The sequence below is a fragment of the Pleurodeles waltl genome, chromosome 3_1, assembly GCF_031143425.1.
Source record: "Pleurodeles waltl isolate 20211129_DDA chromosome 3_1, aPleWal1.hap1.20221129, whole genome shotgun sequence".
NCBI classification, from domain to species: domain Eukaryota; kingdom Metazoa; phylum Chordata; class Amphibia; order Caudata; family Salamandridae; genus Pleurodeles; species Pleurodeles waltl.
The window spans coordinates 712,922,278-712,937,935 of record NC_090440.1 but is presented as its reverse complement, the minus strand read 5'-3'; the positions used below and the strand labels follow the sequence as shown (position 1 = coordinate 712,937,935).

The following is a 15,658-nucleotide window of genomic DNA, read 5'->3' as shown; positions in this document are numbered from 1 at the left end:
TTGCCCCTGCCATGCCTGGCATTGAGGAACTGGACATTCATCTAAACGATGTCATACTAGCTATTAAGGGCTCCTTGCCAGATAAGGCCCCAGGGCCAGATGAGGTCCCAGCTGATCTCTTTAAGTACAACATTGATCTTTGGGCACCAATTTTGGTAAACTTTTTCAGAGCTGCATCAACCTCTGTCCTCCCTCCATCATGGTCTAGTGCCATTATTGTACCGATCTTTAAGAAGGGAGACCGGAGTGACCCTGCTTGTTATCGTCCAATTTCTCTGATTGACCCCACCACAAAGTTATTCAGGAGAATCCTACTGGACCATTTGGAAGACTGGGCTCTAGACAATAACATTATCTCCAAGTCTCAGCTTGGCTTCAGGAAGGTGGTGGGGACAGTCGACCAATGTTTGAACCGCCACCTGATTAAAGAAAAGTATGTGGGGGCGAAGCAAGGGTGTCTTTATTTGGCATTTATGGATCTAACAGCAGCTTTTGACAATGTGGCCAGAAGTAAATTATGGGCATTGCTAACCGATAAAGGTGCTAATCCAAAGATAGTGTCCCTGTTGGCCCAACTCCACAATGATTTGGAAGCTAAGGTCAGATTTGGGCAAGAGGCACAATGTACCAGCCCCTTTAAGGGTAGGAAAGGGGTAAGACAGGGTTGTGTTCTTGCACCCTTCCTTTTTATATTTTATATAAATGGTCTAGAGGGAGCTCTGATTGACAAAAAGGCAGATCCCTCTAAGGTCGCTGACAGACCACAACCAGTATTAATGTACGCCAATGATTGTGTTCTGATGGAATGGACTGGGAGGGACCTCAAAAAACTCTTAAGAAGATTTGTGGATTTCATGATGGCTTGGGATTGTCCACAAATAAAACAAAATCATACACTATGATTAGTGGCCACCAAAGAACTAGAGCCCCTCAGTTTTATATTGAAGGTATCCAACTGAACAGTGTGAATACCTTCACGTATTTGGGGATTTCCTTTGACAATGGGGCTAACTGGAAGCATCTCAGAGAAATCAGGGTCACACAATACAACAAAGCAGTCACAGCTCTATGCAAATTCATCATCAAACTAAGCTGCGCACCAATAAAGCCCATTACCACCACCATCTATAAGGCAAGTCCTACTTCGATTGTCAGATATGGAGCTGGGGTATGTGGCTAAACGGGCGCATCACCTCTGCAAATAAGAGAAAATACATTTCTGAGAAGTTTACTGTCACTCTCATAGGGCGTTCCCACTATAATTCCACATGCAGAATTAGGTCTCCCTTTCCTGGAGGACCTGATTAAGTTAGCCCCTTTAGCCCTCTGGATGTCTGTTTGGACTAGACCGGAAGCATCTCTCACTCAGTCACTGCTTATGGACTGCATGAAGCTGGATTGAGTACAGAGATGTCCCTGGGTTATGTACATAAGAGAGTCCCTGAGCAGCTTTTACAGACCAGACTTATTCCTTAACCCTGGGGCCATAGGCAAGCAGGACATCCCAGTAGTAAAAAAATAAATTCCAAGAGAAATTGGCTACTGATATAGAGAGGCATGATTTGGGGAAAGGCATAGTGATACTTACCTTCCCTTATGTACCACATTTAAAATCAAACCCTATCTTTTTCTTGACAAGGTTTCGTCTGGGCCTGGCCCACTTTTAAGTGGCTTATCCCCCTAAGGTGTACCGCAATAGGGACCTAATACCCTGTCCGTGTGATATGCGTTCAGAAAAATCACAACTGCATATGTTTTTATTTTAAGCTGGACAAATAGCAGAGGAAGGTTTTTTTTTCATGCCACTTCTTAAATCACTAAATATCAGGAGGTGTAAAGGAAACAATTTTTCATCTGCAGTTACTCCAGTCTGTTATGATCTGTCTAGCTATTTATCACTTTATTGCTGCAGCGATAAAAGAAAGGGAATATCTTGATTCTAGCTGCTAAGCGCCTTGCTACAAATTTGCACAGCTCGTCAAACGATATTGTAGATGATCAAATGACTATCTGATCAGGTATGCACATTTTAAGAGGTTCCAATTATTGTACTGATCTTCTTATGCACATATATCCCATTTGCTATTTAATGATGTAGAGTTCTGCAAATAATATTTCCGTTGACCAAATGACTATTTGATCAGGTATGCAAATTTTTAGAGGCTCTAATTATTGTACTGATCATTTTACGTACACATATTCTACTGCTATTTATTGATGTTTTTTTTCTTATCTTTTTAACCTATTAATTGACTTTGTATATATGCTCTTTTATGGATTTCTATCAAAGATCCAAATAAAGATTTTCTGACTGACTGACCAGTTGAATTTTATGCGGTGTGATGTCATCTATTCTTGAAACGTTGGTGGGATTTGTGTAACGTGTGCAAAATCCTTAGCTGAGAAGATCTAATGTGACAGCTGTGTATGATCAGCTTATTGGTGGTATGAGACACCAGATGTTCTTAACAAGTATGCCAGATAGCTACGTGAAGCATGTTTGACTGCAGAATATTGCAACTAAATCAAGGACAAGACAACAACATTTTCAATGGTCAAGAATGTGGAATGCATCATTAGCTACTTCAAGCTATGTGTTACAACCCTGTTTAAAGCTTGATTGAAATTCGCCCAGAATGTAATTTTCAGAGATATGTAATTTAGATTACGATTCTACACCTTTTTTACTGACTATAGCCAGGAAAGGTAATTTCTGGACATGGTAGCAGTTATTAATGTTTCTTGCATCAGCACAGGGTTTCTTCAGTTGGGGAGAAACTGAGCCAGTTTTTAGGCAATCTAGGACCACTCTTTACATAGGAAATACATTCACTACCGTTGTTTATGTACTGCGTTTTTTGCAATACAAAATATTAATGAAAACATATTTAAAAAAAGAAATACATCCACTAAATGTAACCAGTAGGGTATATCTCTATAAGTAAGATATTTAGCCCTGTTTACCCGAATCAGGTCTGTGGTGCAGTGGTGTCACAGTTTTAAGCAATATAACAATTTCTTCGAAACATAGCTAAATGTACTTAGAGTTTGAATTCATGTTCAGGTATTTCTGAGAGTTGGAAATTTGAAGCAGCAAGAGTTTAACAAATGTGACTTGCTCATGAGAAAAGTGAGGTAAACCTTAAGGTTTAATAACAGAATATTCAACTGTAAACTAAGGGGAAGCATTGCTGGTGAAACTTACTGCTTCAGACAGTTGTTTAGAACAATTCTTGACAAACTCAATAGGAAATTGAATGTGGGGTGACCTTTTCCTCAGATATGTATTTTATTAAGTCTTCTAACTGCCATAAATGTATCTCGGTTAGAAGTGTTCGCTGTCACAATTAAAGAATAACTTTCTTCAAAAAATTCTCCGTAGTACAATGGGTCAGAGGGTTGAGATCTTTTAAGAGTTATTTACTCACTGAGGGGTTCACTAACAGTTTGGTAGTGGTGGCATTGACCTCTTTATCGGGACAAACAGGAGAAAGATTGTTCCAGGCCATCTGTGCCAAAGTGTTAGTATCAACATTTTCGGTGTCACAAAATTAAGTTATGTTCTTTTAGGGTTGACCAAAGGCTTTGCTATGTATGGAAACCAAAGAAAAATACACCTAGGAAAGAGCAAACCAATCCATAGAAACTTGGTCTTCAATGGTGAGCAAATCACAAGTTCATACAGTTAGTCACAGACTGGTCCCTTCAATGCGGGTGGATAGATTTTCAGCAGTGCGGGTTATCATAATTTGCTAGTAGCAAGGCAGTAAAAATATCAACCACGTTGTCATTGGTTCCACCCCAGTAAAGTAAAGTTTAAAATCCTTAGAAAAACGTCTGAATCGGAGGGAATTAGTTGGTTTGCAAGTGATCTACTAACTAGTCATTAAACATTGCTATTGTCACCAGCAGGTTGTAAATAACATTAGTCTGAAAGAGACTGATTTTAGAGGTTTGAGCTCCAGGAACATGCATTAGAATAAAGAGTGTCATTAGATAACTGCTTATAATAGATTTTATTCTGACCGACAGGCACCCATCAACATCACCTTCCTTCCTCATCACTGCATAGGCAGAGTAGTATTTGAGGGTATTGTTAAGCCAAGTTTCAGTAAAGATTGGTAAGATCTAGAGAAAGAGTAGCAGTAGTATCAGCAGACTCCATTCTGTGTTTCGATGGATACTTCTTAATTTCTAAAGAGTTTTATTAGGATTTTTTAAAGGTACAGGGTATAATGTACACATGGTAACGGTAAGAAGAAGCAGTGCATGGTTTCACATATAGTAAAGAAGTATATTTTACAATTGTATTGCTGACAAAAGCTACTGTCATGACTTATTGTTGATATTGAAGCATACTTATTATGCAAAGAGCGCTGCAAAGTATTAGTATCAGTATTAGAATTTTTCAGTGGATCTGATTGGAGAAATTAGCGCGTAAGTATATATTAAGTAGAATATGTTTGCTATACAGCAACATATGTACACATATAGCATTACATGGCAATGCAAGCAATGCTTACTTTGCTTATACTCTTATAGAAAGAGATAAAAAAGAAAGAAGGAAAGAGGTGCAAGTAGACTTATAAGAAAGAAGAAGAGGTATAAAAGTAGGGATTGGAGGTTATCTGGCAATTGTAGCCATTGAAGAGTCAGATATGTTTAAACAATTATATATTTTGGAATGCATTTTGAGAGAATCAGCATGTTGTATGGGGTATGTAAGAAGAAATAGTGAGTTGTGATGTAATCATAATAGGCCTCGGGTGGAGGGTGTTAAGCTTTCTGGCAGTATGAGTCTAGTTTGTTCCATAGGAGGCAACGGAGGGGAGGTTAAGCTTAAACATGCTATTGTAAAAGTTATTGTCTGTGCTTCTTGTTAAACAAATCCAAGCCTACTAGGTCTGATGGGAAATATTATATTTTTTCTATTGTTATAGGATGGGCCTCCCCCCCCCCCCCCCATTCCCGGGGACCACCACCTCCCGGGGGCTATCCTTGAATTATGTGCGGGGGCCATGCAGCTCCTGTTTGACAGGTCCCGCTGATAGAAAGCGGAGTTTTTATCTGCGTGCAGGGAAGGCAGATGAAAACGTTGCTCCAGCAAGCTGAGAGCTGCTATTAAAAGCAGCTTCCTTCTTGTTGGAGCAATGGGACCGCTGGGGAGGCCTTGAGGCTCCCCCCGCAGTCCCAGATAGCCCATAAAGGGTAAGATAAAATAGAAAAACAAAAAAAAAAGAAGTCTAGCCTAATGCTGAAGGTCGCAGACCTTCACACTGAGAGTTCAGGGTTCGACTCCAGGAGTAGTCATTTCCCTTCTTTCTTTTTTTTCAACTGCAAATAGTTAAGGGTCATACCGAAAGGTGATCTTACTCTTTTTAAATGACAAATACATTTTTCTTTTTAAATTGTGCAGAAATATCTCATTCTAAGTATATCATATAAGAAAGCCTTAAAAACTCTCTCTCCCTTTCACTATTTCTCTTTCAATCTCTTTCTTCCACTCACTGACCCGCTTACACGCTCACGCACCCACTCACAGACCCACTCAGACCCTCGTGCAGCCACTCACAGCCCCAGTCAAACCTTCATGCACCCACTCACAGACCCAGTCATATACTTGGATCACCCACTCACAGACCCACTCAGACTCTCACAGACCAACTGGCACCCACTCACCCACTGACCCACCCACTAAAACACTGATGTACGTTCTCTCACACCCAGACAGATACTCTCATAGACACTTTCACACCTCTCACACCCAGAGATGCTGCGGCCAACTCCGGTTGCGCACGGCCATAGGGCTGTGCGCAACGTGGGTTTGGGTGGTTAGGAGGATTGGTCGCAGGGTCTGGCTGCAAGCCAGGTCTTGCAGGCAACACCTGCTGCACACAGGCGAAAGCTGTGCACGGTGCAAGCTTAAGTGCTTATAGGGGGTTGGCCTCAGGGCCTGGCCGCAGGCTTTTGACCTTGCGTGGCAGTGGTTGGACTAACGTTTAGTAATGAAAATTACAATCCGTTAAAAAGAACATTGAAATTCACTGGAAAAAACTGTTACAGGAATGTTATAGTTAGGCTCACATTTCAAACATAAGAAACCATAGATATTCACCAGTTATAGTTGGAGTTATCTCAAGTAACTGTGCCTTGTGCCCTAAGGTTACTATAAGTTGTGCGCTCGCCATGCATTGCTAATTAGCCCACAAATTATGGCACTCATGACATCTTTAATAACATCACTGACAATATCACTGTAATACCTGCAGTAACATTTTTGACGAAAAAACTGTGCATGGCGAGGACGCGAGTTATAGTTACCTTAGGGCACGAGTTATAGCTACTTGAGATTACTCTAACTGGTGAACTTCTATGGTTTTGTATGTTTAAAATGTGAACCTATCTATAACATCTCTATAACCAGTGTTTTTTTTCAGTGAATTCCTATGGTGTTTTAATGAATTTTATTTATATATAAGTGGGAGTGCGAGAAATTGATTGAAAGAGAGATAGAAAAAGAAAGAAAGTGAAGGGGAGAGATCGTTTTTTTAGGGTTCGATGTCTGATATACTTATAATGAGAGATTTGTGTAAAATTTAAAATAAAAAATATATTTGTTATTTAACCCCTTCGCTGCCAGGCCTTTTCCCCCTCCTGCGCCAGGCCTTTTTTTGCCTATTTGGAATAGTTCTCGCTTAGGCCCTCATAACTCTATGTCCACATAAGCTACCCAGCTTTCAGGAACAGGCAGACTTGAATCAGAAAACCCAATTTTTCAACACTATTTTGGCATTTTACTGGGACATACCCCATTTTTACGATTTTGTTGTGCTTTCAGCCTCCTTCCAGTCAGTGACAGAAATGGGCGTGAAACCAATGCTGGATCCCAGAAACCTAAACATTTCTGAAAAGTAGACAAAATTCAGAATTCAGCAAGGGGTAATTTGTGTAGATCCTACAAGGGTTTCCTACAGAAAATAACAACTGATTTTTTTTTTTTTTAATTGAGGTGAAAAAAATCCCAATTTTTCTCTACGTTTTACTCTGTAACTTTTTCCCGCAATGTCAGATTTTTTAAAGCTATATACCGTTACGTCTGCTGGACTCTTCTGGTTGCGGGGATATATAGGGCTTGTAGGTTCATCTAGAACCCTAGGTACCCAGAGCCAATAAATGAGCTGCACCCTGCAGTGGGTTTTCATTCTATACCGGGTATACAGCAATTCATTTGCTGAAATATAAAGAGTGAAAAATAGCTATCAAGAAAACCTTTGTATTTCCAAAATGGGCACAAGATAAGGTGTTGAGGAGCAGTAGTTATTTGCACATCTCTAAATTCCGTGGTGCCCATACTAGCATGTGGATTACAGGGCATTTCTCAAATAGACGTCTTTTTTACACACTCTCTTATATTTGGAAGGAAAAAATGTAGAGAAAGACAAGGGACAACAACACTTGTTTTGCTATTCTATGTTCCCCCAAGTCTCCCGATAAAAATTATACCTCACCTGTGTGGGTAGGCCTAGCGCCCGCGACAGGAAATGCCCCAAAACACAACGTGGACACATCCCATTTTTTGACAGAAGACAGAGGTGTTTTTTGCAAAGTGCCTACCTGTAGATTTTGGCCTCTAGCTCAGCCGGGACCTAGGGAACCTACCAATCCTGTGCATTTTTGAAAACTAGAGACCTAGGGGAATCCAAGATGGGGTGACTTGTGGGGCTCTGACCAGGTTCTGTTACCCAGAATCCTTGAAACCTCAAAATGTGGCTAAAAAAACACATTTTCCTCACATTTCGGTAACAGAAAGTTCTGGAATCTGAGAGGAGCCATAAATTTCCTTGCACCCAGCGTTCCCCCAAGTCTCCCGATAAAAATGATACCTCACTTGTGTGGGTAGGCCTAGCGCCCGCGACAGATTCGGCCCTGGGAGCTATATTTTGATCTGTTTACCTGCCTCATCAGTGCCGACAGGGAAACAGATCAAAAGTCCATTTCCAGCAGGCAGTAGCATTTTTAAAGCTTTTAAATGTGGCAGGCCACCATTTTTGTTTTTTTCTTTTGATCGGGGTCAAGGCATTTTTTGGCGCGAGCGCAAATCGCTCCGTCTCATGTTGTTATCTCTCCTTGGGCTCCTAACCATGCCCATATCATGTCAGTCACTTTCATTGGTTCGTGGGCTTGCCTTTTAAAATCTGCTTGATTTCATTAGTGAAAGGCATGCTTACGTCATGCCTTTTCTGGTCTTTAGCCCTCCTCGAGCGCACTGATCGACTACTCAAAACATACAAGGCTCGATGTTTTCCATCCGGTTTCTGGACTAGTTTTTCTCTTTAATTAGCAGCGCGATCTTGCTGGGCAGTAGTCGAGCCCTTTGCATAACATCGATCCTGTCACATAGGTAATTGCACTTTTACGGTTACATGGATAGTGGCACTTTTGCCACAGGTTTCACTTTTTTTCCCCTTTGTGTGTCTACTTTGCGCTGATGGCGGCCGTCAGCTCACTTATGTGAAACTTTTACTTTTCAGTTTATATGGCAAGAAATGTCCGGTTAGTTATGTGAAACTGTTTTACTTTTCATTTTCAATTTATGTGGCAAGAAAAGTTTGGTTAGGTGTTTACAATGTTAATAGCTCTAACTCGAGCAAACGCTAGACCCCTTGCATTGCAAATGCTTGTTTTTGCTGCTTTTGTTTTGACCCCAGGAGGGGTCCCTCTAGGTTAACCACCACCCTCACCTGCCCCCCCCGAGGGCCTGAGGGGGTCATTGTATCCATAACCTGCCCACTTATATTTTTTTCTCCAACTTCAAGACAGGAGACTAGGTCCCCAAGTCCTGTAATGGCTGCCAGCAACATTTCTCTCACGTTGCTGGCAGCCAGTCAGAGCGCCTGAGCCTGCGGGAGTTAGATTCCTGCGGGAGGTAGATGGCACAAGGAAAATAAAGTTCTTTGTACCAATCTGTTTTTACTTTTAAGCTCCTGCCAGAGTCCTGAGACTCTCGCAAACCCAGCAATCCAGATATACAATTACTTTTAACCTTAATTTCTTAAAATCTACTGAACTAATTTACACCAGATCACAAAAAGCACAATCTGCGGACCAACATCTTGTTTCCTACCGAATTTGATATAATTTAGTTCATTCGTTTTTGCTGTAGTCCTTCCTAAAGGATTGTATGGAAAAAGCATGAGGATTTCAAGTTTTAGCCCCCTCTATTTTCTCAGCCCGTGCTTGACGGAGCACCTCAAAACTTTCCATGCAGAAACTAGTCAAAAGGTAGCAGCTTTTTGGAAAGCTTTGTGGAGATTCGTCAAATGGTGCCAAAGTTAATAGAAGCACAAAAAAAAGCTTTTCCTATGGAATAGCAGACCTAACTATAACTACCTAGTGGCGACCAGCACTAGGTACTGCATACATGGAAATACTTGTGCATCTATAGAATGAGAGAAGGTGTTTTCTTAGGGTTAAATTTGCTTTACGTGGACATCTAGATATTAGTTTACAGTTTTGTTTCTGTTAGTCATGATAGCAAACATAACATCTCTTGTGGTGTTCTTCACGGGATCCCATATTACCTCTGGGGAAAAATCATTGAATTCATGGGTGCTTCAGAAGGATCAGTTCCGATGCATACTTAACACTGTGGATTCCTCACCTTAGAATACTCCCCGGTTGCAAGACTGGATCAGGAATCTTTTAAAAGTAGTTCTTCTGCCTGCTGCTACGTTAAGCCGTGCACCTCCATCCTGGTTCTGTACCACCCAAAAGTGACAGAAGCAGAGTCACATATAAGTGCTACCACTGTCCACTGATATTAGTTCCTTTCTTCTGTGCCTTCAATGATGCAAATCCAGTGCTCTGCTCCCAAATTTGTTGGCTTTATGGCAACTTTTAAAACAATTCCAAAACTAGTCTGCAAGGGAAGTCTGTCTCCACCCAAAACAACAGGTTTCAAGCCATGTTGCAACTGCAGGAAGCAAAGTTCGTTCACTGGCCTGCACACAGAGTGGCTTTGGTGTCTGTGATTGGTCAAAGCTGTATGTTCCTGAAAACAAAAAGAAGTTGATGCCTTTGTGTAAGTCCCCCTACCATTCCAAGATGCATACTTGGTCCTGATCTTGAGGGGAGTCCTGTGACTGTTCAAATTTACACTTGGAGTCCTAGTTCAATCATAAAATGAAGCAGGCTTGACCCCATTCCACTACTCTGATTCCAAAGAGGAGACTCAAAGGAGTCATGATGTTAGTTGTGCCCCTTTGAATTCTTCGTCCACCAAACCGATTCAGCCACTGGTCCCTACGCACCCAAAATGTTGTGGGCCATCCATGACTCCGGTGATAGGTCGAGTCTTCGAGGAGGTTATGCTTCAGATTTTCTGTGTGCTTCCATTTTGCTCTGGCGTGCCTTTGTACACCAAGAGACATCGGAGTCTTCAGTCCCGTTACTACCAGCGGGACCACCACGGCGCTGTTTGCCCACTTTGGACCCCCTTCTGGGCCTATGCCAATGCAGGTATTGACTTCTACTCCAGCCCTGAGATTCACACCAGTCCCCTCTGCCCTGACCGCAGTGCCATCGCCACTAGCTCCAAAAGAAGATCAAGTGCTGGTGCCAATGTTGGACCCTGAACTTACTTCCTCCTTCCTTCGGCTTCACTGATGTCACGCTATGGACTCACAAGCGCACTACTGGTCGTTTTGCAATTAGACTCTGACCCAGTGCCCTGCCATGTTGGACATACCAGCAGAGGCACCATTATCTTTTTGTTTCTGACTCTGATCTTATGCCAGAGCTAGGGATACCCTGGTACACTGATGATGGGGATGGTTTGCATCCCTCTCATTAAACTGATAATACTTTCTACAGCTTCTTACACAATGCCAGTGGGCTTGATACCTTGTCTGAGACAGACCTTCACCAACCACATGGGCCACCATTGGAAGAGCGTGTCTCATTTGCTGCGGTGGTCAGGAGGGCAGCTGAGGTGCTAGAATTTCAGCTACCCTCAGTAGAAACCAAAACAAATGTTCTAACAAAGATTTTACAGCCAGGGCCAGGTAACTCAGAGCCCATGCTTCATTTTAACAATGCCCTCACTGATACTTTGATGGGCACATGGTTGAAGCCTTGTCCTTGCCCACCTGTGAATAGACAAGCAGCCTGATGGCCCAGACTAGCGCTCATGACCCAATATTCTCATCAACCACGCCACCAGAGAGCCCCAAAGTACAGTCTTCAGCCAGTGAGGTGAAGCCTTGCCCAGTCTGGCACTATGATCCCTTAATACTGTTTGTTTGCTGGGTCATTGAACTTTTGCCCTTAGGGACATTCCCAGCCAAATCTTGCTTGACAGACCAGAAGACCTTAGGTCTTCTTTGGCCTGGACGATTCATGATGGACAGAATGCAGCCAAATATGTTATCCTTGCAAATCTGGATACTACAGATTGCCTGGGGAGTGAAGTCAGTACTAGTGTTTTACTTCATTAACAGACTTGGTGTGCATTCCTCAGAATTCTCCGGCAGTGTACAGGTGACTCTCATGGGCATGCCCTTTGAATCCTACCTTGTGGGTGAAAAGGCAGGCTCTGCGTTAAGACCCTTTAAGGGCAGTGGACCTGCAGTGTGCTCTTAGCAGTTTTCCCATAAGTTCAGAAAATTTAGAGCCTATCAGAAAATCAGAAAAGAGTCTGTCAGAAAATTTAGAGCCTATTCCATGGATCTGGCTTCCAGACAGAGAATGCTTTCGCAACCATTGCAGCATCCACCCCAGTCCTTTTGAAGCTGTGGATATTGGTCTAGCAGGTAGCGTACAAGCCAGCAGGGTCATCAGTCTTCTGACTCTTCTTTTGCTGTTACTGTGGCCAACAAACCACTTTAGTTTGCCCTTAGTAGTGCGTGCCCAATCAGGATTCTGACATTTCCTTCCATATTAGCGATCCATCAGGTCCAACGAATGGACGTTGCAGATCATTCAGAATTGTTATGCCCTACCTTTTCTTTCTACCTCTTAACTATTCCTCCCACACCAAAGCGAATCCGAGATGAGCGCCTGTTCGTCCTGGTTTGCTTTGCTTTTCAAAGGTGCCATTGAGAGGGTTTCAGACTCAGAAAGAAAAGGAAGTTGTTACTCCCATTCTTTCCTTTCTCTGAAGAAAGACTGGTGCCTCAGGCCTATATTTTTTACCTTCAGATGCCTTTCTACAAAAGGACAAATTCAGAATGTTCATGCCAGATTCTGCCTGCAAGGACCTGGGTAACTGGATGGTGCTCTTGGACCTGCTGGACATATCCTTCAGTCCCACGGACATTAGCTGCTGGTTAAGGTAGGCCAGGAGCAGTTTCAGTTTTCTGTGCTCCCCTTTGTGTTCGCAAAAATGAAGGCAGTGTCACTACTTATCTTCAGAGGGTGGGGATACCAGTTTACCACTACCTCGACAACTGGCTGTTGTAGGCAGAATCACTATAGTCAGTCATGGACCACTTATGGGCTGAAAAACATTTAAAAAGAAACGTCTATACAAGACATTTATTTGTATGACTCCCCACCAATTATAATGGGAGTGTTACAGTGGAATTGTTTGCAAGATATAGGGTTGTTTGTAGAGGAAATTTATAACCCAGTGGGTTTCAGTAATATCAGTGCCACTGATATACTGTTATACCTTTAACTCTTCGTAAATATTCCCTGTGGTTGATCTGTCACCTGAAGTGGTCGATATCAATCCAGTTATGCTGGGCATGGAAATCTTTCTGGCCTGGTATGGCAATTACTGGACTGACCCTTTAGAAGCAAACCTTTTGGATGTACTTTTGTTTGTTTCATCTGCGACTCAATGAGGTCTTGCAGTGGGCACTATTAAAGTTTGTCGGCCCTTTCAGCCTTTCTACATTTGCCAAACCAACTGTCCTCGTTTAAATACCCTTTTGTAATGAGATTTATAAAAGGTCTGACACACATTTCCTTCCAAACTATGATGTCACAGTAGGGCCATATGTTGGTCTTAGCGTTTCTCATTTGCACACACTTAAAGCAGATGTATAGCTGTTCGCTGTATCTCCTGAATTTACCACCTGTCTTCTTCATTATGATTACATCAGCTTGTTGCATGAGTGAACTTCAGGCATATGCAGAGCATTCACCCTACACCATATTTTTCCTGAACAAGTTGGTGCTGAGAACTCAAGCAGCATTCTTGCCAAAATGTTTGAGGGGCCATTCTGCTGATGCTAAGGCCTCTACCACTGTGTTGGCATGGACTGTGTCTGTCCTTGACATCTGCTAGGCTACGATATGGGTATCAGGACACACCTTCATAAAGTACTACGGCCTTGACAGCCAGGTCCAGTGGGAAGGGCATTTTACCCACTCAGTCCTGAAAAGTTTTTGGCTGAGTCCATTTCATAGACCCTCCAGGTAGGAAGGTACTATTTTGGTATCTATTCCAAGGCGAGGGGGTCTGTGATCAGAAGTATTCATAAGAAGAACACGTTACTTATTTTCTGTAATGCTCTTTCTGGTGGATATTTTATTTATCCATATGTTCTTCACCAACCTCCCATTTCCCAAATTCTATGAAGTAGCACTTTTTTGAAATTGTATCTAAAAAAAATGCCCAACGATTGTTCATGTTCTGTGTCTGAGGGCATGTACAATGAAGATGACAAGAAACTGCCATCGGTGCACAGGGGTGATACTTATGTGCATCTCTGCTCCAGTACTGCCGGAGCGGTATAGAACCAGCAAGGAGCCACACAGCACCACCTAGTGTCATGCAGGAGCACTGCTGTAAAATGCTTGCAGATCCAGTCTGGCACATGGGGAGAATTCTAAGGTGAGGAAGTTATGTAAGAATAGAGTATACACCAGAAAGAGCATTACAGAGGTAAGTAACTTGTCCTTTACAGCTGATCTACAGTTATGTGTAAGATGTCGCAGAGAAGAATCAGTAGTTGTGTTTTAGGGTCATCAATAGATTCTAACTTCATCTAAATGAAAGTATTAAGTTCAGCATGCTTAGAAAGACATGTCTTTATTGGAGGTCTGTATTCAGTGACAGTAGTAAAAGCTGATGTGAAACCCAAGCTGGAGAGCCAGAGTTGGAGGAACAAGATTTAGTCATCATCTGCCAAGTGATTATGGTATGTATGTCCTCAGTTGGGAGATAGACACACATCTCTATGCGTGGGGAGTCAATTGCAGTTGGAGTAAGCTACGGCTGATATGTGACTGAATGGAGACGAGTATCCGAGTTTGACATTTTTTATGAATAAATCACTATTCTAGCCATGAGGTCAACTTTGTTAGAAGAATCGATTAAAGTGGTCCTCTGTTCCATGGACTGCACTGGGTATGGCCATTATAGGAAACCCAGTGAATCCACTGAGGGTGTGTGGTCTTTCCATGGAAGGTGCTCAGTCTGACCATTGAGGAAGCCCCACCTGTTCATTATGGAGCCTAGTGAGGCGTCCTACCTGACTGTTGAGGATACCCAGTGGTTTCATGGAGAGGTCCTAGCTGAACTCCTGGCCACTGCTGATCTCTATAAGTGGCTTCCAGTGTCTCCATTAGCAATGCCCAGTGTGTCTATATGTACCCTTGTCAGAAGCGTTTGTGTTTTTAATTCTCATTTTCTGGTTTCAAGTCTCAATATTATGTGTATGTGCGTTTTGGATCTGGCAACCCTTAAATGAACGAATGCTCTCGCTATATAAAATAAGATAACAAGCTTTCTCCACAGTGCCAAGTGCAGTCACTGTTGTCCAGTCTTCAGCATCTGTGAGTGTACTAACCCCTTTTCAGTGTCCAGTACTTCAGAGTAAACTGCCAGTGACTGTTAAGGGTGTTGGGCAGAAGAACTAGGTACACAGCTAGTCAAAGCCGCTCAGAGCACTACACTGTAACAATTCAGCAGTTTCTGACCAGATCCATGCCCAGCACTATGTATTGGTATTTATTTAGTGGTGTCAAGCAACGGTGGAGCACTGTACATTACAAGAATGATTGGGATATGATCTACAAACCATGGCGTCAAGTGAGTATTACAGAAATAGATTTTAAAATCAGGACATTTCATATTTTTAGGTACAAGGAGATTAAGCGATTTTCCCAGAATCTCACAATGATGAGTCAAACCTGGGTCCCCAACTCAAACCATAGACCACACCTCCTTCCTATGTACAATGATGGGGACTTCTGTCCAGGGCCTTCCCAATCATCTGATGTACTTCTAGTGTCAGCTGTTCAGCGCCTTTTACTGCCAGTGAAATATGTTCAGAAGATGTCTGTGCAACAGGTAGTGTGGTAGACGTGTCCGGGTGCGCGACTATTGATCTAAGCTTGGAGTATCAATGATTTGTCTGCTTTAGACTATTATTATTATTATTATTATATTATTATTATTATTATCTTTGCAGAACCTTGTCCCCACTGAGGTGAAGATACGTTTGATCGACCTCTTGTCAGAGGCTGGGATCCCCGTCATAGAGGCCACAAGCTTCGTGTCCCCCAAGTGGGTCCCTCAGGTGAGTGCTGGTGCATGTCTTCAGAAAGCAGGAGACAGCCAACAGGGTCCAGGGGTGTGCAAGCACAGAGGCACAGCTAGCGGCACAGTTAGTGGGAAACAGCAGCAGAGTGCAAGCAGAGAGGCACT

The 15,658-nt window shown here is 42.5% G+C and overlaps 1 protein-coding gene across 2 annotated transcripts in view; it reads left to right on the top strand.

Moving 5' to 3' along the window:
- The window catches only part of HMGCL (3-hydroxy-3-methylglutaryl-CoA lyase), a 154,263-nt gene that overhangs the window by 105,838 nt on the left and 32,767 nt on the right, over nucleotides 1-15,658 (top strand). For both annotated transcript variants that reach the window (XM_069223459.1, XM_069223460.1), the window contains one exon: nucleotides 15,423-15,530. In XM_069223459.1, coding sequence (XP_069079560.1) covers nucleotides 15,423-15,530 — 108 coding nt within the window. The remainder of the gene's footprint in view (nucleotides 1-15,422; nucleotides 15,531-15,658) is intronic.